Source organism: Oryctolagus cuniculus, chromosome 6, assembly GCF_051225735.1.
Source record: "Oryctolagus cuniculus isolate XC-2025 breed Fujian yellow rabbit chromosome 6, ASM5122573v1, whole genome shotgun sequence".
NCBI lineage: Eukaryota > Metazoa > Chordata > Mammalia > Lagomorpha > Leporidae > Oryctolagus > Oryctolagus cuniculus.
This window is the reverse complement of record NC_142872.1, coordinates 106,125,249-106,149,933: the sequence shown is the minus strand read 5'-3', so window position 1 is coordinate 106,149,933 and position 24,685 is coordinate 106,125,249. Positions and strand designations below refer to the sequence as shown.

The window sequence follows — 24,685 nt, the reverse complement described above, 5'->3', positions numbered from 1 at the left end:
TTGAATGTTTATTTATGAATCAGTTCCTGTCCTAGACATTTTTTTCCAGACATTATTTATTTGCATTGTCCCTGTGTTTTTATTGTGCAGGGTTAGAATAAGAAGTATGTAGCATTAGCATTTTTATATCAGAACTCTGAAAACACTTTTTTGCAGTAGTCTTTTAAATAATACACCTCTGAATGAATTTTTTGACTAGTGTGTTTGTTAAACATTAGAATGTGGGTGGTGTTGAAAAGGTGGTGCTGTATGTAAAATAGAAATTGATATTTAGAGGTTCTTTTTTAGAATGGTAAATATGCCAACTCTTTTTTAAATTTGTCTTTTAGGAGCCAAGATTATTTATTTATTTATGATTTTTTTTAGTAGTGAACAAGACAGATATCTTGTATCTTGAAATATATCAAGAAAGGTAACATTTAATAATAAATTTAAATTGCGTAGTACCATCTGACTAATGAGGATCTTAGAGAGAGACATTGATCTAGTTTTGGAAGTGTTCCACTGGGGCCGGAGCTTTGGCATAGCAGGTAAAGCTGCTGCCTGCAGTGCCTGCATCGCATATGGGTGCCAGTTCAAGTCCCAGTTGCTCCACTTCTGACCCAGCTCTCTGCTATGGCCTGGGAAAGCAGTAGAAGATGGCCCCAGTCCTTGGGTCCCTGCACCCATGTGGGAGACCCAGAAGAAGCTGCTGGCTCCTGGCTTTGGATCAGCCACACTGCAGCTGTTGTGGCCATCTGGGGAGTGAACCAGTGGATGGAAGACCTCTCTCTCTCTCTCTCTGCCTCTGTGTAACTCTGCCTTTCAAATACATAAGTTAAAAAAAAAAAAAAAAAAGAGGTAGTCCACTTGCTAGGGTGGTTGCCAGTGAAGTTCTACATGTCTACCTGATTGCTTTATCTTCTTGTCAGACTTCTTACTAGAAACCCTTTGATCCCAGTTTATCTTCTTTCCTCCTCCCACATTTATTTACCATCTGCATTATAGCTCTTCCCAGAGAGAATAATTCTAGCCTCCTCCTAGACCTGTATTTCCCCCACCTACCAATTATTTTCCTGCTTCTGTGATATACCTCTATTACAGAGGTCTTTTCTCATCATGATCCCTTGTTATGAAAATTTTGAGCATGTTTCAATATTTAATTTGAAAAGATACATAGATATGTGTGTGCATATATATCATATGTAACATTTTAAAACCAAACACACACACACACACACAACCATTCTGAAGTGTGAAATAAAAAACAGAAAATAGAAACTCCAGTGTTTTCTTCTTTTGTGAGTTATTATGCTCTTTTGTGCAACCTTTCTCCTAGAAACTTGCTGTCTAGATTTGTCCAAATCTTTGTGCATTTTTGTGAAAAGTCTTCCCTTTAACTTTCTTTACAAGTATTTTTTGTTGCTTTCATGATTTCTCTTGATAACACTGCTTCTCTTATGGACTTCCCTAGTATAGATCATGATAAATCTTAACAATAAGAGAAGAAAAGGAGTCATTTTGGTTCTTGGCTTCTCAGTACTGTTTTAGACTATTGTTTTTTTGTTTTTGTTTTTTTTTTTTTTTTGACAGGCAGAGTGGACAGTGAGAGAGAGAGACAGAGAGAAAGGTCTTCCTTTGCCATTGGTTCACCCTCCAATGGCCGCTGCGGCCGGCGTGCTGCGGCCGGCGCACCGCGCTGATCCGATGGCAGGAGCCAGGTGCTTTTCCTGGTCTCCCATGGGGTGCAGGGCCCAAGCACCTGGGCCATCCTCCACTGCACTCCTGGGCCACAGCAGAGAGCTGGCCTGGAAGAGGGGCAACCGGGACAGAATCTGGCGCCCCGACCGGGACTAGAACCCGGTATGCCAGCGCCGCAAGGCGGAGGATTAGCCTAGTGAGCCGCGGCGCCGGCCTTAGACTACTGTTTCTTTAAAAAGACTTTTCAAAGGCCTGTATGCCATATCACAGTGCCTGGCGGTGAGTCCTGACTCTGCTCCCAATTAATTCCATCTCCTGGCTAATGTTTACCCTAGGAGGCAGTAGGTTATGAGCAATGAAGTGTTTCCCTGCCGCTTGCCTGGGAGAACCAGAATGAATTCTCAGCTCCTGACTTTGGCCTGGCCCAGCCCTGGCTGTTGCAGGCATTCGGAGAGTGAACCAGCAGATGGGAGCTCTCTGTCTCTCTCACTGTCTCTGTTTAACCTTATACCCTGCAACCTTGTTATAATCACTTATTAGTTCTAGGAGTTTTTTTGTTGTTGATTCTTTTTAGATTTTCTCCTTAGGTGATAATACCATCTATGAACAAGTAGTTTTATTTCTTCCTTCCCATTCTGTATACGTTTTACTTTTCTTATGTTATTGTGTTAGCAAGGATTTCTAGTATGATATTGAAAAGCAATGATGAGAGAATACATCCTTGCCTGATGCTTTCTGAGCTTAGTAGGAAGCTTCAAGTTTCTCATCATTAAGTATGATGTTAGCTATAGGGTTTTTCTAGATATTCTTTATCAAGTTGAAAAAAATCCCTTCTGTCTCTAGTTTACTAGAGTTTTAAAATCATGACTGGGTGTCAGATTTTGTCAAATGCTTTTTCTGCAGTTGTCAGTATGACCATATGATTTGTTTAAAAATTTCTTTATATGTGTGTGAGAGAGAGCATTTTCGTCATTGGTTCAATCCTTACATGCCTTTAATGGCTGAGACTGGGCCACCTGAAACCAGGAGCTGGGAACTCAATGCAGGTCTCCCAGGTAGGGGGGAGAAATGTGATTACTTGAACCATTGTCACTGTTCCCCAGAGTGTACATTAGCAAGAAGTTGGGGTCAGGAGCTGTAAGCAGGAGTTGAACTGAAATTCTCTGATATGGGATGCAGGCACCTTAACTGGTATCTCAACTGCTAGGGCAAATACCTTCTCCTTGTTTTTCATATTCAGTCTTGATGTGTTGGGTTACATTAAATTATTTTTTGTAAATCCCACATTGTTTTCTTTTTATAAATATTCCTTTTGTGTGTTGTTTCGTTGTAATGTCTATTTTTAAAAGATTTTTTTAAAAAATATTTTTATTTATTCATTTGAAAGGTAGAGTTACAGGGAGAGGGAGACACAGAGAGAAAGGTCTTCCATCTTCTGATTCACTCCCCAATGGCCTCAACAGCTGGGGCTGAGCCATTCCGGAGCCAGGAGCTTCTTCCATGTCTCCCATGCAGGTGCGAGGGCTCAAACACTTGGGCCATCTTCCACTTGCTTCCACATAAGCAGAGAACTGGATCAGAAGAGGAGCAGCTGGGACACGAACTGGTACCCATATGAAATGCTGGCACCTCAGGCTGAGGCTTGGCTTACTATGCCACAGCGCCAGCCCCCTGTACTTTTCATATTAGGGTGATATGGGTCTTTTAGAAAGAGTTAAGTAATCCTTCTGCTTCTATCTTCTGAAGTAGGTTGTAGAGAATTCATGTAATTTCTCCCTTAAATATTTGGTAGAATTTAGTGAATTCTGGGCTTGGTGCTTTCTGTTTTGGAAAAATATTAGTTATTCAGTGAATTTCTTTAATAGATATAGGCCTTTCAGATTGTCTGTTTCTTGTGTGAGTTTTGACAAATTGTGTCTTTCAGGGAGTCAGTCCATTTCATTTAGATTATCAAATTTGTAAGCATATAGCTCCTACTAATCCTTTATTGTGGGGAACAGGGTCTGTCTCCCGCAACATGGCGGGGCACCAGGAGACGAATAAGTACTGAGACTGTAGACTGAAACTAACTCTATGTGTCTGATCTCCCACCATATGGTGCTGAGAGGGAGTAAACAAATCTTACACAGCTGCTTCGTTAATTAGCTGATTCCTGATCCAGCCTCTGATTGGAAGAAAGAGGCATGCTCAGCACATGGGCAGCAGAGCATGGATTGGTGGGAGAGGACTATAAAAGGGGGAGAGAGACAACATGCGTGGCCCCCTGAGAGAGTTGGTCGGAGAGCTAGTTGGTGCCGCTCCTCCGCGGAGGTGGGGGAGCGGCAGCAAATCCGGGAAGGACCGGGAAAGAAAACAGTGTCCGGTGTCGTTCCTCCGCGAGTGGGGGAGCGACACTTTATTATTCTTTTTTTAAGAAAATTATTTTTAAATTTTCATTTTATTTGAAAGGTAGAGTGAGGCATAGATAGATTTTCCACCTGCTGGTTCACTCCCCAGATGCCTGCAAAAGCTGTGGCTGGTTCAAACCGAAGCCAGGTGCTTGGAACTCAGTCCAGGTCTCCCACATGAATGACAGGTACTCAAACATTTGAGCCATCCTTGCTCCCTGCCATTGTGTACATTAGTGGGAAGCTGGATCAGAAGTGGAGAGGCTGGGATTTGAAGTAGGCATTCCTATATGAGATATAGGTGTCCCAATCAGTGTTTTAACCATTGCACCAGTTGTGCATCCCCTTTAATATCCTTTTAATGTCTATAGGATCTGTAGTAATGTACCCTCTTTCACTTCTGATATAGTAGTCCTCTCTTATGTGCAGTTTTGCTTTCCATGGCTCCAGTTATGGTCAACAAGAAGGATGGGTACAGTATAATATATTTTGAGAGAAAGCGAGAAAGAGAATATTCTTAATGCCTATTACAATATATTGCTATAATTGTTCTATTTTAGTATTAGTTATTATTGATAATATCTTACCATGCCCAATGTTTTAAAGATTTATTTATTTGAAAGAGTTACAGAGAGAAACCGGGAGAGACAGAGAGAAGGAGAGAAAGAGAGAGAGAAAGAGAGCACATGCTTCATCTGTTGGTTCACTCCCCAAATGGCTGCAATGGCCAGGGCTGGGCCAGTTCAAAGTCAGAAGCTTCTCTCATGTAGGTGCAGGGGCCTAAGCACTTGGACCATCCTCCTCTGCTTTCCCAGGCACATTAGCAGAGAGCTGGATCAAAGTGGAGCAGCCAAGACTGGAACTGGTGCCCATATGGGATGCCAGTGTTGCAGGCAGCAGCTTTACCTGCTATACCACAATGCTGACCCCCAATTTTTAAATTAAACTTTACCATAGGTATGTGTGGAAAGGAGAAAACATTGTATATTAGGTTCAATGCTATCTTTGCTTTTAGGATTCCACTGAGGTTCTTGGAACATATCCACCATAAATAGAGACTGCGGTATTAGAAGGTTGTATCCTCTCTCTTTGTTTTCTTGGTTACTTTCTACTCTAGTTTTTATTCCATTTTCCCCCCTAATATTTACTTTGGATTTCATTTGTTCTTTTTCTAGTTTGCTAATGTGGAAGCATAGGTAATTGATTTAGAGCTTTCTTTTCTAATTTATGCATTCGATGCTATAAATTCTCTTCTAAGAATTGCTTTCACTACATCTCACAATGTGTTTTCATTTTCATTTAGTTCAGAGTACTTTTTAATTTCTCTTGAGATTTCCTCTTTGACCATGTAATATTTAGAAAGGTGTGTTCTATTCTCCAAGTATTTTGGGAATTTTGAGCTGTTTTTGTGTTACTGATTTCTAATTTAATTCAGTTGGGTCTGAAAGTTGAAATTGTATGATTTTTAGTCTTTTAAATTTGTTAAGGTGTATTTTACGGTCTCAAATGTTTCTGTCATGGTGAATGTTCCATTTGAGCTTGAGAAGATTATGCTGTTGTTGGATGAAGTAGCCTATAGATGACAGTTATATCTCTTTCCTTGATGGAGTTGTTGAGTTCAATTTCTCTGGGCTGGGTCTGTCCATTTCTGATGGAGAGGTGTTGAAATCTCTAACTGGAACTATGGATCCATCTATTTCTTCTTGCATTTGTATCAATTTTTGTCTCATTTATTTTGTCTCTTGCCTGTTGGGTGACATAAACAGATTGTATTTCTTCTTGTGGAATTAACTTTTTTTATCATTAACAAACTGGTACTTGTTAGATCCATTAAGAATAAGAAAAATAATAAAAATTGTTTCTTCTCTAATGTTCCTCATATATATATATACATAAAAGTTTCTGAACTTTATAATTTTCTCTTTAAAGAATTTAACACTCTTTGCAAGGCCTACTGACTACAAATGCCCTTAAATTTTGTTTAAGAAAGTCTTAAATTCTCCTTCACTTTTTTTTTGAAAGGTTTATTTATTTGAAAGAGTTAGAGAGAAGGAGACACACACACACACACACAAACACAGAGAGAGAGAGAGAGAGAGAGAATGAATGAATGGATTTTCCACCTACTGGTTAACCCCAGATGCCCGAAATGGCCAGGGCTGAGGTAGGATGAAGCCAGGAGCCACAAGCTTCATTCAGGTCTTCCAGGTTGGTGGCAGTGCTGAAGCACTTGAGCCATCTTCTACTGCTTTTTCTAGACTATTAGCAGGGAACTGGATCTGAAGTGGAGCAGCTGGCACATGAGCCAGCATCCATAATGGATACTAGCATCACAGACAGCTGCATTTCCTGCTATATCACAACACCAGCCCCTCTCATTCTCTTTTGAAGGATAATTTCTCATGGTAAGAGTGGGCATTCAGCCTAACAGTTAATACGCCCACATCCCACATTGGAGTTCCTGAGTTTAACTTCCTGCTGTGGCTTCTTGACTCCTGACTCCAGCTTCCCACCAAGGCAGGCCCTGGGAAGCAATGGTGATGGGTCAAGTAATCGGGTTCCTGCCACCCACGTGGGAGACATAGATTGAGTTCCCAGCTCCCAGCTTCAGCCCTCACCCAGCCCTGAGTGTGGCAGGCATTTGGATAGTGAATCAGCAGATGGGAGCTCTGTGTGCCTCGCTCGCTCGCTCTCTCTCAAGTAAATAACGAACATTAAAAAAGGATTTTACAGGTACAGAATTTTAGTTTGGTGGGTGTTTTTTCCCCCTTAATGTTATAGATTATTTCACTTAGTATACTGTGTCTTCTTACTGCATGGTTTCTGAAGAGAATATCAATGCATTTTTTATCTTTGGTCTTCTGTATGTAAGATGCTGCCCCTACTACCCAGCATCTGGCTTTTGTTTTGATTTTTTCTTCATCTTTGTTTTCTCTAGTTTGAAAATGCTAAACCCTGGTGTAGGGTTTTTACCACGTACCTACTTGGTGTTCTCTGAGCTTCCTGGGTTTGTGATTAGATGTTTGTTATTAATTTGGGGAAATTCTCATTGTTTCAAATATTCCTTTTATTTCTCTCATTTTTCTCCTTCTGAGAGTCTTACTATGTACACCCTATACTTTTTTTTTAGTTGTCCTAAAGTTCTTGGATATTCTGTTTCTTCTTTCCAGTCTATTTTTTGCATTTCAGTCTTGGCAATTTCTTTCTTTCTTTCTTTTTTTTTTTTTTTTTTTGATGGGCAGAGTTAGACAGTGAGAGAAAAAGAGAAAGACAGAGAGAAAGGTCTTCCTTTTTCCATTGGTTCACCACCCAAGTGGCCGCTGTGGCCGGTGTGTTGCACCGATCTGAAGCCAGGAGCCAGGTGCCTCCTTCTGGTCTCCCAGGAGGGTGCAGGGGCCCAAGCACTTGGGCCATCCTCCACTGCCTTCCTGAGCCACAGCAGAGAGCTGGACTGGAAGAGGAGCAGCCGGGACAGAATCCAGCGCCCCAACCAGGACTAGAACCCGGGGTGCTGGCGCCGCAGGTGGAGAATTAGCCTGGTGAACCGCGGCACTGGCCCAGTCCTGGCAATTTCTAAAGAGCTGTTCTCCAGGTCAGAGATTCTTTTTTCTTTTCCTTTCTTTTTTTCTTTTCTTTTATTTTTGTTTTTTAAAGATTTATTTTATTTATTTGAAAGACAGAGTTCCAGGGGCTGGCACTGTGGCGCAGCAGGTTAAAGCCGCTGCCTGCAGTGCTGGCATCCCATATGAGCGCTGGTTCTAGTCCTGGCTGCTCCTCTTCCGATCTAGCTCTCTGCTGTGGCCTGGGATGGTAGTGGAGGATGGCCCAAGTCCTTGGGCCCCTGCACCCACGTGGGAGACCAGGAAGAGGTTTCTGGATCCTGGCTTCGGACTGATGCAGCTCTGGCTGTTGCAGCCATCTGGGGAGTGAACCTCTCTCTCTGTCTCTACCTCTCTGTAGCTCTGTCTTTCAAATAAAATAAATCTTAAAAAAAAAAAAAAAAAAAGAGTTACAGAGAGAGAGAGAGAGAGAGGTCTTTTATCCATTGGTTCACTCCCCCAATTGGCCGCAATGGCCAGAGCCTCACAGATCCGAAGCCAGGAACCAGGAGCTTCCTCCAGGTCTCCCATGCGGGTGCAGGGGCCCAAGGACCTGGGCCATCTTCTACTGCTTTCCCAGGCCATAGCAGAGAGTCAGATCGGAAGTGGAGCAGCCCGATCTTGAACTGGTACCCATATGGGATGCCGGTGCTTCAGGACAGGGTGTTAACCTGCTGCGCCACAGCGCCGGCCCCTCTTTTTTTTTTTTTTTTTTTTTTTTTTTTTTAATCTGTGTCCAGTCCAACATAAATCTGTTGAAGGCATTCTTCACTTCTGCTACAGTTTTTTTTTTTTTATCTCTAGTATTTATTTTTGGGTTTTTCCTAGAATTTCCATCTTTCTGCTTACTTTGCCTGCCTGTTCTTCCAAGCTGTCTACTTTATCCATGAGAACTGTTAGCATCTTAATTGCAGTTATTGCAGATTTCTGAACTGATAATTCCAACATCCCTGTCATATCTGAATCTGCTTCTGATGCTTACTCTGTCTCTTCAAACTGTTTTCTGCCTTTTAAGTATATCTTGTAATTTTTTCTTGCTAGCTGGATGTGATGTACGGGGGAAAGGAACTGCAGTAAATAAATATGCCTTTCCTAATATGGAGTGGGGGAAGTGTGTTCTATACTGCTATGCATAGATCTCAGTATTTTAGTGCTTATGCCTCTGCTGGAAACTTCACAGTGCTTCCTCGTTTTCCCTTATTTTTGTGGGACAGGATAGCCAGAGCCAGCAAGAGGTGGGTATTTTCCTTCCTCCAGGTCAGTTAGGCTCTAATAAAACTGCAGACCTTGTTGAACAGAACAGAACAGAACAGAATGCTCTGGTGTATTTTGAGATGGTTCCTCTTCCCCTTCCCCCCAGCTCAGGGCTCTTTTTCTCCTGTAGTCGCACTGGGGGAACCAGGTTGAATTCCAGGAGGTAAAACTCACAGAAGCATGGGAGCTCCCAGGGATTGGTTTCTCCTGGAGATTTTGACTCAGACTTGTCCACTCTGAGCCTCCAGTGGTTAATCAGTTATAATTCAGGTTCCCCATCTTGACACTGGTTTTTGGAGGTCTGTGCTAAGGTGTTTCTGCTATAACCAGCAGTTCTTTGCATTTGCCTGTCTCTTCAAATTTGGAGGCAACATTTGCCCTGTGTCTCCAGCTTTCAGATAGATGTAAGTAGAATTGAGTTTTCAGTTTGTTCAGCTTTTTTTTTTTTTAAGATTTATTTTATGTATTTGAAAGGCAGAATTACAGAAAGAGAAGAAGAGAGAGAGGGTGAGAGAGAAATATCTTCCATCCACTGGTTCACTCCCCCAGATGACTGCAATGTCCCAGACTGAGTCAGGAGCTTCTTCCAGCTCTCTGAACGTGTTTGCAAGGGTCCAAACACTTGGCCCATATTCCACTGCTTTCCTTGGTGCATTAGCAGGGAGTTGGATCTTAAGTGGAGCAGCAGGGACTCCAACCAGCATCAATATGGGATGCTAGTGTTGGTGTCACAGGTGGCGACTTAACCAGTTAGACCACAAGCCAGCCCCTTGTTCAGCTTTTTACTTCCTGCTAGGAAGGAGTAGCAGTTTCCATCTTCTTTGATGCTGGTTACATGCCAGAAGGCAACACACAGTTTTTCAATGTTGTACTGTGTGACCTTCATTTCCACTTTCCTTCACTTAGAGATATATCATAATGTGTGTATCATTATCACTTAGAACTATCTCCTCTTCAAGTTAGCACACTACTATTCTCTTTTGCAGTTCCTCAGTCATACTTTTTTCAACAGTCTGTCAACTTTTCTCTGGGTCTTCCTTTCTTCCTACTCAGTCTGGAACAACTTCACAGTTATTCAGATACCTAGAGTCTCATGCCCTTTATTTTTTGCCTTACCTGACATTCTAGAGCTCCCTTAATGTGACTCACGTAGCTGTCAAACCTGGTCTGCCGCTGGACACTATTTGTCCAGGGAGTTTCAGCCTTGGGACTGGTCACATTCTGAACCAAAATATAGTGGGGCGGTTCTGTGCATTGTAAGATGTTTAGCAGCATCATGACCTCCGTCCAGCAGATTCTAGCAGCACCCTCAGTCGTGACAATCAAACATCTCCAGACACTGCCAAGTGTCCCCTGGAGCCAAGGGCAAAATAGTCCTGTTTCAAAGACTAGGTGAGTCAATAACTTGATAGTGACTGGGTCGTTAACAAATTGGTTATTTTTTGGGGTGCTGTGGCCAGCAGCACAGACCTGGCCTGTAGCACTGGCATCCCATCTGGGCTCTGGTTGGAGTCCTGGCTGCTTCGCTTCCAATCCAGCTCCCTGATAATGTGCCTGGGAAAGCAGCAGAGGATGGCCCAAGTCCTTGGGCCCCTGCATCAACGTGGGAGACCTGAAAGAAGCTCCTGGCTCCTGGCTTCCAGTAGGCTCAGCTCTGGCCGTTGTAGCCATTCATGGAGTGAACCAACGTACAGAAGACCTCTCTGTCAGTCTGTAGTTCTGTCTCAGATAAATAAGATAAGTTTTTTTTTTTAAAAGAAGTTGATTACTTTTTTTAAAAAAACTAGATATAGGGGATTGCTTACCTTTGGGTGCTATTTGAATGCTTCACATATGGTAAAGTATTTATTTAGTCTTCATAACAGTCTTATATAATAGATGTAATTATTAGCCTCCTTTTACCAGATGAATAAACCCCAGCATTGAGCACTGCCTCATCCACAGTGCTGGTGACTTGTAGAACGAAGATGTGAGCCCTGCGGCCAGACTTTAGAGGCTCCCTTTAGGAGCCTTGCTGCTCTAGTCCTTAATAAGTGCTCTTGCACTTGCTGCACGGAATCATTTATTCTTTTCTTTACTGCTTTTGTAAGCTACCTATTACTGTATAACAAACCACGTAAACTTAGTTTTCTAGACTGTTGATTTGATCTTTTTTTTTTTTTAAGATTTATTTATTTATTTGAAAGTAAGAGAGAGAGAGAGAGAGAGAAAGACAGAGAAATCTTCCATCCTCTTGTACATTCTTCAGATAGCCACAACAGCTGGGGTTGGCCCAGGCCAAAACCAAGAGCCAGGAGCTTCTTCCAGGTCTCCCACGTGGGCGCAGGGCCCAAGTACTTGAGCCACCTTCCCCTACTTTCCCATGCACATTAGGAGCTGGATTAAAAGTAGAGCAGCTACGACTTGAACTGGTACCCATATAGGATGCTGACACTGCAGACAGAGGCTTAACCTTCTGCACCATAGCGCTGGCCCCTCAGTCATTTTATGAGAAGAGGAAAGACTTGTATTTATTTTTGCCACAGTGATAAATACATTACTGGGGTCGGCACTGTGGTATAGCGGGTGAAGCCGCCTCCTGCAGTGCTAGCATCCCATACAGGTACCAGTGCGAGTCAAGGCTGCCCCACCTCCAATCCAGCTCTCTGCTATGGCCTGGAAAAGCAGTAGAAGATGGCCCACGTGTGTGGGCCCCTGCACCCGCATGGGAGACCGGAAGAAGCTCCTTGTTCTTGTCTTTGGATCAGCGCAGCCCATCAGTGGCCATCTGAGGAGTGAATCAGCGGATGGAAGAGCTCTCTCTCTGCTTCTCCTTTCTTTCTCTGTGTAACTCTGACTTTCAAATAAATTTAAAAATCTTTTAAAAATAAATAAATAAATAAATAATGTAGCACATAAAATTGTGTACAGTGCATAATACTTGATAATGATGGTAAATGTTAGTGGTTTATGTATTTGCTGTGCTATAATTTTAATCATTAGATTGTATTCCTTCTAATATATTTTTAAAAAGGTCAGTAAAGCATTCTTAGAGGTCTTTCTGGAGGTATCTAGAAGAATACATGATTATCAGACAGCATGACAGCTCCATATGAGATCTTCCAGTGGATAAGATATGGATAAGATGTGGAGATGGAAGGCAGTGATATTGTTGATCCTGACTGTACATATGTAATGTGTATGTTTCTTAGTTTTTAACAAACTTCTTAAAAATAAAAAAATTTATAAAGTAAAAGCATTACAGTGAGCTAAGACTAATTTATTACTAAAAAAGAAAAATATCTTTTTTTTTTTAAGATTTACTTATTTATTTGAAAGAGTTACAAAGAGAGAAAGAGAGATGTCTTCCATCTGCTGGTTCACTCCCCAGTTGGCCACAACGGCTGGAGCTGTGCCTATCCAAAACCAGGAGCCTGGAGCTTCCTCTCAGTCTTCCACGTTGGGGCAGGGGCCCAAGGACTTGGGCCATCTTCCACTGCTTTCTCAGGCCATAGCAGAGAGCTGGATCGGAGGTGGAGCAGCCAGGACTCGAACCAGCGCCCATATGGGATGTCGGCACTGCAGGCAGCAGCTTTACTCGCAACACCACAGTGCCAGCTCCAAGAAAAATATCTTTTTTTGGGGGGTAAGGGGTACTAATAAAAGTTTATTTACAAAAATATACCATGGGCCAGAGCTGGCCATTGTTTGCCAACCTGTGTTATATCCGACGCCCCCACATGTTTGTGTGGAGAGTTCAGTGAATAATAGGTCATTGATGCACATAGAAAAATATCTTTTTAAAAGACGTTTATTTGGGGCCAGCACTGTGACGTAACACGTAGAGCCACCGCCTGCAGTGCCAGCATCCCATATGGGCGCAGGTTAGTGTCCTGGTTGCTCCACTTCAGATCCAGCTCTCTGCTATGGCCTGGGAAACCAGTGGAAGACCTAGACGAAGCTCCTGGCTCCTGGCTCCTGGCTTCGGATCAGTGCAGTTCCATCCGTTATGGCCAATTGGGAAGTGAACCATCAGATGGAAGATCTCTCTTTCTCTTTCTGTCTCTCCTCTCTCTGTGTAACTCTGACTTTCAAATAAATAAATAAATCTTTAAAAAAAAAAAAAAAGAACATTAGGGGCGGCACTGTGGCTCAGTAGGTTAATCCTCTACCTTCGGCGCCGGCATCTCATATGGGTGGCACTTCTAGTCCTGGCTGCTTCTCCTCCGATCCAGCTCTCTGCTATGGCCTGGGAAAGTAGTAGAAGGTGACCTGAGAGCTTGGGCCCCTGCATTCGTGTAGGAGACCCAGAAGAATAACTTTTATTGCTTAGTGTTGAGGAAACAAAAGAATGCACCACAGTTAGTAGAAGTCAGTCATTTAAAAGTTACTTGTCTGAGAACATCATGTTGAATTTTATTTTTTTAGTTAGCCACTGTGAAATAAAATATATATACCATTTCATTATTTTTGTTGTTATTGTTTCTATTAAAAGAGGAAGCTAGATAGGGTGATGTCATTCATTTTTAACGTGCATAATGTTATAAAATCCTTCTCAGATTTCAGTATGTTTAGGAAAACCTACTACTTTAAAGTTGAAAAAAAAATTTATAGTTATCCAGTCTTTTTATTTATAAATAAGAAAATGGATTGGAGAGGATAAATGACTTCCTATTTTCCATTTTTTGTGGCAACTTATTTAAGAATCAATACTCAGCTTACCGTGTAGCTTTAAATAGCAGGCCTGGTACTCATGTAAAATGAAATAGTTGAACTAGCAGGGGTGCCATATTTCTTTTAGCACTAATAATCTTGATTCTAAGTTATCTATTAAATGTCCTCATGTGCATGATAGTTACATTTGAGTATATGCTTAATGTATATTAAACATTGTAAAATAATATGTATATTTGTAGTTTAGATTCTATGATAAATAATAGGCAGAACAAAATAGGCCTATGTGGAAATTACAGTTGACAGTATATTTTTGAAAGGTCTACATCTATACTCATATAATATTATTCTAAACATATAAAGGTGTGCATGTATATAAACATTTCACTATTTTTTTTAAATATTTTTTTAAAAGATTTAATTATTTATTCGAAAGTCAGAGTTACACAGAGAGAGGAGAAGCAGAGAGACAGAGAAAGAGAGAGAGGTCCTCAATCCGCTGGTTCACCCCCCAAGTGGCCGCAACGGCTGGAGCTGGGCCAATCCAAAGCCAGGAGCCAGGAGCTTCTTCCGGGTCTCCCACGTGAGTGTGGGGGCCCAAGGCCTTGAGCCATCTTCCACTGCTTTCCCAGGCCACAGCAGGGAGCTGGATTGGAAGTGGAGCAGCTGGGACTTGAACTGGTACCCATATGGGATGCTAGTGCTGCAGATGGCAGCTGTATTTGCTATGCCATAGCTCCGGCCCCCCCTGTTATTTTTAACTGTCTACCAAATAGCCAATGTTCCTCAAGATTTTATATAGATTTACATAATAAAGCTGGTATGTACAAAACTAAACTTACTCTCTTATTTCTACTATACTGTTCTTCTCCTCCATCTATGACATCGCCTTTCCCTCCTTCACTTTGTACAGACATTGGGTAAAAGTTCTTGCTGTACTGTTTGGTAAATCTCCGTATCCCTTCTTCCATATTCCAGTGGTCACCTCATCAGTGTAGGCGCTTTGTCGTTTCTACTCAGCTGATTGGAGGAGCTTAACAGTTGACTCTTTCCAATTTTATATTCTCCCTCTGGTCCATCTTTCTTTCTGCTGCCAAAATTTCTTTTTCAAAACAAAGAGCAAGTACTGTCCATTAATTAGAAACCACTTTTCACTCTCCGCTAACCCTGTATGCAATCTAAGTGAAGGTAGTGGTTGTTTTCAGCAACTTTTTGGACCCTTATCTCTGATGTCGTGTTGGTTTAACTCTGCCATTCTACCTATTTTCATATCCAGGTCTAAACAGAGCCTGGTTACATGATAAGCAGTCAACATATGAATGCATGAATGAAAGTAGTACTGTTCCCTTTATTTGTAGTCCCTTTACTTTTTGTTTACCTACACAGTTCTCTTAAGCTTTCTAGCTTCAAAGAAAGAAAGTAGTACAGCAGAATAACAAAACCTGAGCTCTCCGACCAGCTCATAATGGAAGCAGCTAACTCCAGGTTACCTACTTTACCTAGGACTTCTCTATGAGTGAGCTTTATGGTAACATTTTCCATAGCTAGGTTGAGGCACTGAGCCATGACACAAGCCCAGCAGTTGACAAGGTACCTGCGGTCTCTACAGTCTGCATCCCTATGGAGAGCAGCTAACAGTGTTGGTTTAGATACTTTATAGCCAGGATTCCCTGTTGTCAGTGTGCATTGTAGAAGTTGCTACATAAATTATTTTTAGAAGTCATGTGACAAATAAATGAGTACACCTTGTATTATGTCCTAGAAATTCAAAGATGGTTTTAGACTATGATTTTTGGAGGGTTCTGTCTAATTGCTTGTTATAGTTTCTAAAAAGTAGTGAACAATAATGAGTATTCAATTTAAGATCAAATTCAGATGTTAATCCAAGATTCTATGCTTGTGGTAAAACCATTTCACTCACTGAAAACACATTAGATTCCATTGCAAAATATAATTAAGTAAAAGCAAGTAGCGTTGTATCCTACTTGATGTTGAAAATAATTGTTCATGGGGCTGGTGCTGTGGTGTAGTGGGTAAGGACACCGCCTGCAGTGCTGCCATCCCATGTGGGCGCTGGTTCGAGTCTCGGCTGCTTCACTTCCAATCTAGCTCTCTGCTGTAGCCTGGGAAAGCAGTAGAAGATGGCCCAAGTCCTTGGGCCCCTGCATCCACAGTGGGGACCTGGAAGAAGCTCCTGGCTTCTGGTTTTGGATTGGCGCAGCTCTGGCTGTTGCGGCCTTCTGGGGAGTGAACCAGTGGATGGAAGACCTCTCTATCTGCCTCTCCTTCTCTCTCTGTGTAACTCTGACTTTCAAATAAATAAATAAATCTTTAAAAAAATTGCTCATAATTTTACTTAATATTTCATAACAGATTTACTAAAAATTCCACAAGAATCTTTTTAAATAGTTGAGAAAGCTTAGTACTTTTCTAAAACCAATTGGGGAAATACCACCAGTCTTAGGTTTAGCATCGCTTTACAGTTGAGAAGGAAATGGTCTCATTTTAGGAACAGACTTTAGTGATGGCTAAATAATCCCCAATAAATGCTTTAACTTCTGAATCTACTACTGGATTAATCTATTGTCTAAAATTGAACAATTGACTGTGGCTTCAGTTGAGAGGCCAAAAGAGATGGGGGGAGTGGAAGTGTGTTAGATATCAAGTATTAAAGTGGGTAGCAGGAAAGCAGGTCATTGGGGAAAGTGATTAGGACCCTCCCTGGTTGCAAGGAGTAGGAGACTCTCAAGATGATACTTCACTTGCTTTTTCCTGAGCACTGCTTTCTCAGCTGCTCTGGTTACAGAGCTGTGGGTGGTTTAGTTGCTGTCAGCAGAGGAGCTGCTGTTGTCACTGATGGCTCTTGTATTACTCTCTTTGTATTACTTTTTTTTTTTTTTTTTTTGACTGGCAGAGTGGATAGTGAGAGAGAGACAGAGAGAAAGGTCTTCCTTTGCTGTTGGTTCACCCTCCAGTGGCCACTGTGGCTGGTGTGCTGCAGCTGACGCACTGCGCTGATCCGAAGCCAGGAGCCGGGTGCTTAGGTGCTTCTCCTGGTCTCCCATGCGGGTGCAGGGCCCAAGGACTTGGGCCATCCTCCACTGCACTCCCGGGCCATAGCAGAGAGCTGGCCTGGAAGAGGGGCAACCGGGACAGAATCCGGTGCCCCGACCGGGACTAGAACCTGGTGTGCTAGCACCGCAGGTGGAGGATTAGCCTATTGAGCTGTGGCACCGGCCTGTATTACTTCTGTTGGGCAATTCCTGGCTGTTTCTGTGCTGAACATGTAGGATGTATTTTACTGTTTTTTTCAAGGTGCTTGTTTATGATCCTTTACTCTTATAGTGTGAATTTATGAAACTAGTATTGTGGCTTATGGCTTACTTTCCTGGCTACTTTTTCAGTTCAAGTTGGCATCTAGATGTGCTGACTTTTCTTTGGTTTAGATGGATTGCTTTTGTACTCAGGACTCCCTCCTAATGTGCTTCAATTCACTGAAATAAATTCATCACCATACCTTTCATCTAGCACCTTACGGACTTGCTGTCAGCCAAATCTCTTGACATTCTTTTTTTCCTGAGACAGAGGTAAAACAAACAAACAAACAAACAAAAAAAAACACAACTTGAGGTTCATGGACCAAACTCAACACCAGATATCTTTTGCTTGATTTGTAAAATAGAGTACATATTTAAATTTTTTATTTATTTTCACTATTTTTTTAAAGATTTATTTATTTATTTGAAAGTCAGTTATACAGAGGAAGACACACACACACACATACACACACACGGGGGAGGGAGGGAAGGAGGGAGGAAAGGAGAGAGAGAGAGAATGAATGAATGAATGAATGAATGGATATATCAGTCTTCCATATGCTGGTTCACTCCCCAAATGGTTGCAATGGCTGGGACTGGGCCATGCTGAAAACAGGAGTCAGAAGCTTCCTCTGAATCTCCCACATAGGTGCAGGGGCCCAAGCTCTTGGGCGATCTTTCCTTGCTTTCCTAGGCGTGTCAGTAGGGAGCTGGATCAGAAGTGGAGCAGCCAGATCTCCAACTGGCACCCATATGCTCTATCTGGTTTGCCACAATGCCGATCCCTTATTTTCACTTTTGTTTGTTTGAAAGGCAGAGGGACTGATGTAGAAAGATCTACCATCTACTCCCCAAATGCCTATAACAACCAGGACTAGGCCGGGCTGAAGCCAGAAGCTCAGAATTCAGTCCAGGTCTCCCACATGGATGGCAGGGATTCAAGTACTTGAAACGTTATCTGCTGCCTCCCAAGAGTGTGCATTAGGGGGAAACTGGATCACAGCACAGCGACCAGGACTTGAACCAGACACTTCAGTATGGGTCATAGCTATCCCAGGCAGTGAATGATTTAACCTGCTGTGCCAAATACCTGTCTTGGAGAACATCATTTTTTTTTTTTTCTTTTCAACATCTAAGTCTTTAAATATTGGAAATTATGCCTTCAAATGTTGATTTCTGACTTACTGGAAAATCAAAACATGTGGCAAAAACTGGACTTGAATTGGAGCTAGAGCTGAGTAGTGGCTGTACCTTTTAGAAGGGGCACATATTCTGCTTGCCAAGTCCTTACTTGGCCTGGCATTTGCATTTGTAATTCTTGGAGTAGTACATGCCTTAAAATTAAATCATAAATACAGTTTTGTAAGTAAGTATGCTGTCAAACTCTTAATAATTCTCTCGAATAACAAATGTAAAACTCATTGTAAATACAGGGTATAAATAAGTAATCAGGTCAAATTTAATATTCTTCTGTGTTTAGCTTTCACAAATAAAAACCTAGTACTTCTCTTAGCTTATTTGAAAGCACATACATACTACACCATATGTAAATTAAAGAGGAATAAAAGACATATATCTGTCCTCATGGATCTCTGAAAAAGTATATTTTTGTAAAAATTTTTCAAAGAATCTGAAAAAAGAGTAATCAGAGTACATGTTCAGGGATACCTCAAGTGAATTTACTGTGTAGAAAGAGTCCTAGAAAGTGAGCAACATGATACAATTAAAGAAGCTAGTTTTTCTTTGTAATTTGATTTTAAGGAAAAGAACAAGTACAAGTCATTTAAAAGCGTTATAGGGGTGAGTATTTGGCTTAATGGTTAAACCACCAATTGGGATGCCCATATCCGACATCAGAGTGCCTGGGCTTGATACCCTATTCTAGGTCTTGATTCAATGTTCCTTCTAATGTGGACCCTGAGAGGCAGCAGTGATGATTCAAGGAGTTTGGTTCCTGCCACCCATGTAGGAGACTTGATTGAGTTCCTGAGTGGGGCTTAGGCCCCTATGCTTCCTGTTCTCATTCCTCCCTTTATCTTTTGCCTAATTCTCCAGCCATCACAGGCATTTGGGGAGAGAACAAGGGCACGGGAGTTCTGGTCTATGTGTCTCTTCCTCTCTGTCTCTCAAATATTAAAAAAATTGTTTTGGGGGCCGGCAGTGTGGCACAGCGAGTTAATGCCCTGGCCTGAAGTACTGGCATCCCATATGGGCGCTGATTCTAGTCCCAGCTGCTCCTCTTCTGATCCAGTTCGCTGCTGTGTCCTGGGAAAGCAGTAGAAGATGGCCCAAGTCCTTAGGCCCCTGCACCCACGTGGGAGACCCAGAAGAAGCTCCTGGCTCCTGCCTCCTGGCTTCAGATCAGCACAACTCCGGCACAACTCCGGCCATTGCAGCCAATTGGGGAGTGAACTAGTGGATGGAAGACCTCTCTCTCTCTCTCTCTCTCTGTGTAACTCTGTCTTTCAAATAAATAAATGAATCTTTTAAAAAAATTGTTTTATGTTTAAGAACCCATGTTTAGACTGGTGATTGTAGTGAGGGCCCCCGTTTTATCTCATATGCAAGGATTTCAAAAAGTTCATGGAAAATGTAATTAAAACATTTATTTTGATGCAACAAATTTTGAAATCCATCCATAATTTTCCCATAATACACATTTTCCATGAGCTTTTTGAAGACCCCTTTGTATATACTGAATTTGTGGTGTTTTTTTTTGTTTTTTTTTTTTTTTTTTTTTTTTTAATAGTTGCTCTACCTAAACCTGAATTAGAAGGCATGTTTTGCAGATGGTCAGTGCTAGGAATAAAGTCAGTCACCTTTTTGGATGCCTTCCTCACATGATGAGGTTCTGACACACCTACCCTCATCCCCACCTGCTGCCTATCCTGGAAGGCCATTTATACACTCTGACGTTCTTTACCCTGTTTGGGGTCTTGAGACCCCTCTCTGGACCAGCACATCCCTGCCGTCCCCCACCAAGTACATACATGAGTACCTGTTTTTCTGTAAATCTTTGGGAAGGAAAGGGAGAAAGAGGAAGTTTAAGAGCATAACTCACTTTTGAAAAAGCAGAATTGCACTTAAATTTTTTATTACTACAAAATGCAAAGATACATAAAATTAACTTTCTAAAATTTCTCCTTTAAGGCTTTATTATACTTACCATATATTTTTTTGAATTTATATTAATATAAATATCTCTTTTCATATTTAGGAGTCTACGGGAAATGTGGAATCCTTTGCATCCCTGCTGAGACATTCTCCTCTTACCCAGATGGGGCCTGCCAAGGATAAATTGGTCATTGGACGAATATTTCATATTGTAGAAGATGATCTTTATATAGATTTTGGTGGCAAGTTTCACTGTGTATGTAGAAGACCTGAAGTAGATGGAGAGTAAGTAGAATAATTTCCAAGTCCTTTAATCCTGTTCACAAAAGTTGAGATATCTCAAAAGAATTGTTGAATATAGGTGATTTTTTGCAAAGACAGACAGTATATTTCAGTTGGGAATGCTGTTGAGAGTAGAGTCTGAAGTGCTAGGATCTTTGTCCTTAGTGTGCTGTACATTGAGATTTAATGCTATAACTAGTACTCAAACAGTATTTTTCACTTTATATTTCTGTGTGGGAGCAAACTGTTGAAATCTTTACTTAATGTATGCTAAACTGATCTTCTGTATATAAAGAGAAACGAAAATGAATCTTGATGTGAATGGAAGGGGAAAGGGAGTAGGAAAGGGGAGGGTTGCGGGTGGGAGGGACGTTATGGGGGGGAAGCCATTGTAATCCATATTCGGTACTTTGGAAATTTATATTCATTAAAAAAAAGTTTAAAAAAAAAAAGAAAAAAAAATCCTTTTTAGTCATATTAGGCCAGATTCCTGTCTTGAAACAGAACAGTTTTGGAGAAGATATGAATGTTTATCATGGTAACAGACCATTCCATACCACAAAATTAAAATGAACTTTGTAATAATATTTGCTGCTCAGACCATTTTGCCTGTAACCTTTTTTCCCCCTTCTCTCTCCAGTCTGTTTCTGCTTCTCTGAGAAGCCTCTACTTTGTGCTTTTTTGTGTGTTCCTTTCTCTTCCCTTACCAAATTATTGTGCTTTACCCTGTTCTTTTATTATTATTTTACATCTTTTTAAAGAATTATTTTTCATATTATATCAACAGAAGTCATTGTATTTTTAGCATACAAATAAAGATATTTATGAATACAGATATTCATTGGGGAGAGTGGAAGATCTAGGAGCAGAATATCAAGGGTAAAGGAGATGTTGAACTAAGATGCTGAGATGGAAAAGCAATAGTAAACAAGATAGAAATGATTTTTTTCCCATTAGTTTCTAATTTGCACTTTTTTCAACATCAATATTTCTGGTATCAGGATGCATGTGAGTTGATAGAATATTGATTTTAATTGGCAGTACTTTTTTCTTCTTAACAGTACATAAAATAGTGATGATTATAGTATTCAATGGTGTCTTAGAATGAATTACAGTGACTAAGAAGTTGGTTTTAGGAATGAGTCATTTCATAGGAGTTTCCTGTATTCCTGGAGAGCAGTTGTGAGACTAATTTGACCCTCTCCTGAGAGCTATGTATATCTAAAGGTATAGTTGTTAACTGTGCTCATCCAATTAGGAGACAAACTTGTTCTGCTTCAGTCTGAATAGGACTGCACAGATTTAATGGGATAAACATTTCCTCAGATCAATGATATGTGAGTAAATATTTAATAACCACCTTTCTTATTAAAAAAGACTTTGATTTGCTGATTTCTGCTTTATAAAATAGCCCCACAATGGCCAATTTCAAGTTATAGTTTGATGCCACTGAATGCTGAGATGAGAAGAGGTGTGCACAGGGAACTCTGCACAAGTTAGTATGAGCATTCTGCAGCACGCCTCTACCTCTGATAATCAGAAGTTAAACACTGTCTCAGCCAGGTGAGTAGTGTAAACCAGGGAATTCCTGGCAAATGGACTTCTTACACTGCCTGTCATGAGGATCTGTGGCTCAGGACAGCTTGAGTTGATAGATAAAATAACACACAAGTTCAATCAAAGGTCATAAGACTTAAAGACATTTCTAAGTAGGATGTGTCTGTTAGTCCAGACTTTAATGCTGTACTCAGTGCTTGTTGAGTAAAGGTTTTTTGATTAGTTATTGCATGTAAAGATTTTGAACAGGGGCTGGCATTGTGGTACAGTGGGTTAAGCCAGTGTCTGCAACACTAACATCCCATATGGGCGCCGATTCAAGTCCTGTCAGCTCCATTTCCGATCCAGCTTCCTGCTAATGCACGTGGGAAAGCAGCAGGATTTGGTTCAAGTGCTTGGGCCGCTGCCACCTACATGGGAGTCGTGGGTGGAGTTCCTAGTTCCTGGCTTCAGCCTGCCCCAGCCCTAGCTGTTGCAGCCCTGTGGGGAATGAACCACTGGATGGAATCTCTCTCTCTCTCTCTCTCTCTCTCTCTCCCTCTCTCTTTGTCTCTCTCTCTGTGACTGTGCCTTTCAAATAAAATAAATAAATCTTGAAAAAAATTATTTTGTACAGTAACTTTAAAATAGTAAACTGATACTACTGTTGTCATTCATATTGTGTTACAGAAACCCTAGTGACCTAATGATGCCCTCCCTCAAGAATTCCTAAAGAGGAGAGTTTATGAAGGAGGCAGGTGTAAAGATAAGTGGTCCTGAAGTCAGCCTTGGGAGAGGCAACCTTAGCTTTTGGGTCCTGACAGGAGAAGCAATAGCAGATCACTTTTTCATTAATAGAAAATATGTTAATAACTTCTAAATAAAGCACTATTTTATTTTACACAAAGAAATCCTTAATGTCGCCTCCCTACAATTGGTAAACTTTCCATCATAGTAGCATCGATACTGTCCAGTTGCAATGACCATCTTACTCGTGTGGCCAGAGAATTAGGCATTAACTTTATAAAAAGACCTATTTTACACACAACTTTACCAAGATATTTCTCAGCCAATATTCACCGGCTCAGTCAAGTTTATTATAAGTTGTAAATATAAGTGATGTACATGTTTCCTTATGTTTGAGGATAGAATTTTGTTAATAATATTCCTTTCATGGGTATTTAATTCTCTGTAGATACCCTTTTATCTTCAGCATTCAGTTTTTAAAATGTCAGTTTTGTCATTATGTTATAATCTTGAGCATAATATTTCATAAGACATTAGATAATTACTAACTTGAATTACTAACTGGAATTACTGACTTGATTCTCATGCCTTATTTACTATTGTAGATTTTTAAATATCGGTGTTTGTATTTAGGTAGTTCTCCAATGAGTGTTATAGTATGATTTGAATTTATTTTATGCATATTATAACTTTCAGCAGTTAAATATTGGAATCTGTTATAACATTTATTAAATCTTAATTTTGCATTTAAAATTATACACATACCACATTGCACATATTCTACTATAGAAATTACTATTTTCTTAAAACTCTCAACTCCATCTGGTCTCCTTTTAATGATGCAGTCTATTTAGCAAAATTCTTCCAGGGGAAGAGGCTTATATAATAATTTTGCAAATAAATTCTGTATTCTTTGGAGAAGTCACTGTATTCATTTTTTTATGTCCTTAGGAGAGTTAAAAGACTAAATCTCTTTGTTTTTTGATGATCTGTGGTAGTTATCATTCAACTCCTTACATTTAAACCACTTGCCCAGTATCCAATTACTCTTACCAGAAATACCAACTTGTACTTCCAGATCTCTCACAGAATCAGTACATTCATGAATGAAGATCATGCAAGGGAGGAACCACAGTGATGATTCGTTCATTCATTCATTCAACAAACAGTGGACCTCTTTAATTTGCCAGGCATTGTTGTAAGGACTGGTATACAAGACAGATTTGTTCTCTGCTCATGAAGAGTTCTAATGGGGAAAAGAGTAGAACAAGTGCATAAAATCAATTTTTTAAAAATTCAAACAACAGAGTGACAGAGACAGAGAGGAGGAAACAGAGATTTCCCATGTGCTGGTTTACTCCCCAAATGTGTACAACAGCTATAGCTGGGCTAGGTCAAAGCCAGAAGCTGGAACTTCATCCAGGTCTCCCACGTGGTGGCAGGAACCCAAGTACTTGGGCCATCATTTACTTCTTTCCCATGCACATTAGCAGGAAGCTGGATTGGAAATGGAGCAGCTAGGACTCCAGCCGGCATCTGATATGGGATACTGGCATTGCAAATGGTAGTTGACCCACTGTATCAAATTTCTGGCCCCCATAAGTTAATTTAAAATATTGGTGGTGGCCGGCGCCGTGGCTCACTAGGCTAATCCTCCGCCTAGCGGCGCCGGCACACCGGGTTCTAGTCCCGGTCGGGGCGCCGGATTCTGTCCCGGTTGCCCCTCTTCCAGGCCAGCCCTCTGCTGTGGCTAGGGAGTGCAGTGGAGGATGGCCCAGGTGCTTGGGCCCTGCACCCCATGGGAGACCAGGAAAAGCACCTGGCTCCTGGCTCCTGCCATCGGATCAGCGCGGTGCGCCGGCCGCAGCGCGCCGGCCGCGGCGGCCATTGGAGGGTGAACCAACGGCAAAAGGAAGACCTTTCTCTCTGTCTCTCTCTCTCACTGTCCACTCTGCCTGTCAAAAAAAAAAAAAAAAAAAAAAAAAAAAAAAAGAAATATTGGTGGTGCAGACATTTGGCCTGGCATTTAAGACACTTGTATTCCATATTGGAGTTACCTGAGTTCAAGTCTCAGTTCTCGTTCCTGATTCTAGGTGCCTGCTAGTGTAGACCTTGG

The 24,685-nt window shown here is 41.2% G+C and overlaps 1 protein-coding gene across 1 annotated transcript in view; it reads left to right on the top strand.

Moving 5' to 3' along the window:
• MRPS28 (mitochondrial ribosomal protein S28) overlaps nt 1-24,685 on the top strand; it is a 151,084-nt gene that overhangs the window by 16,824 nt on the left and 109,575 nt on the right. Inside the window, exon 2 of the mRNA XM_089335456.1 lies at nt 20,108-20,289. Within this exon, the coding sequence (XP_089191582.1) occupies nt 20,108-20,289 (182 nt within the window). The remainder of the gene's footprint in view (nt 1-20,107; nt 20,290-24,685) is intronic.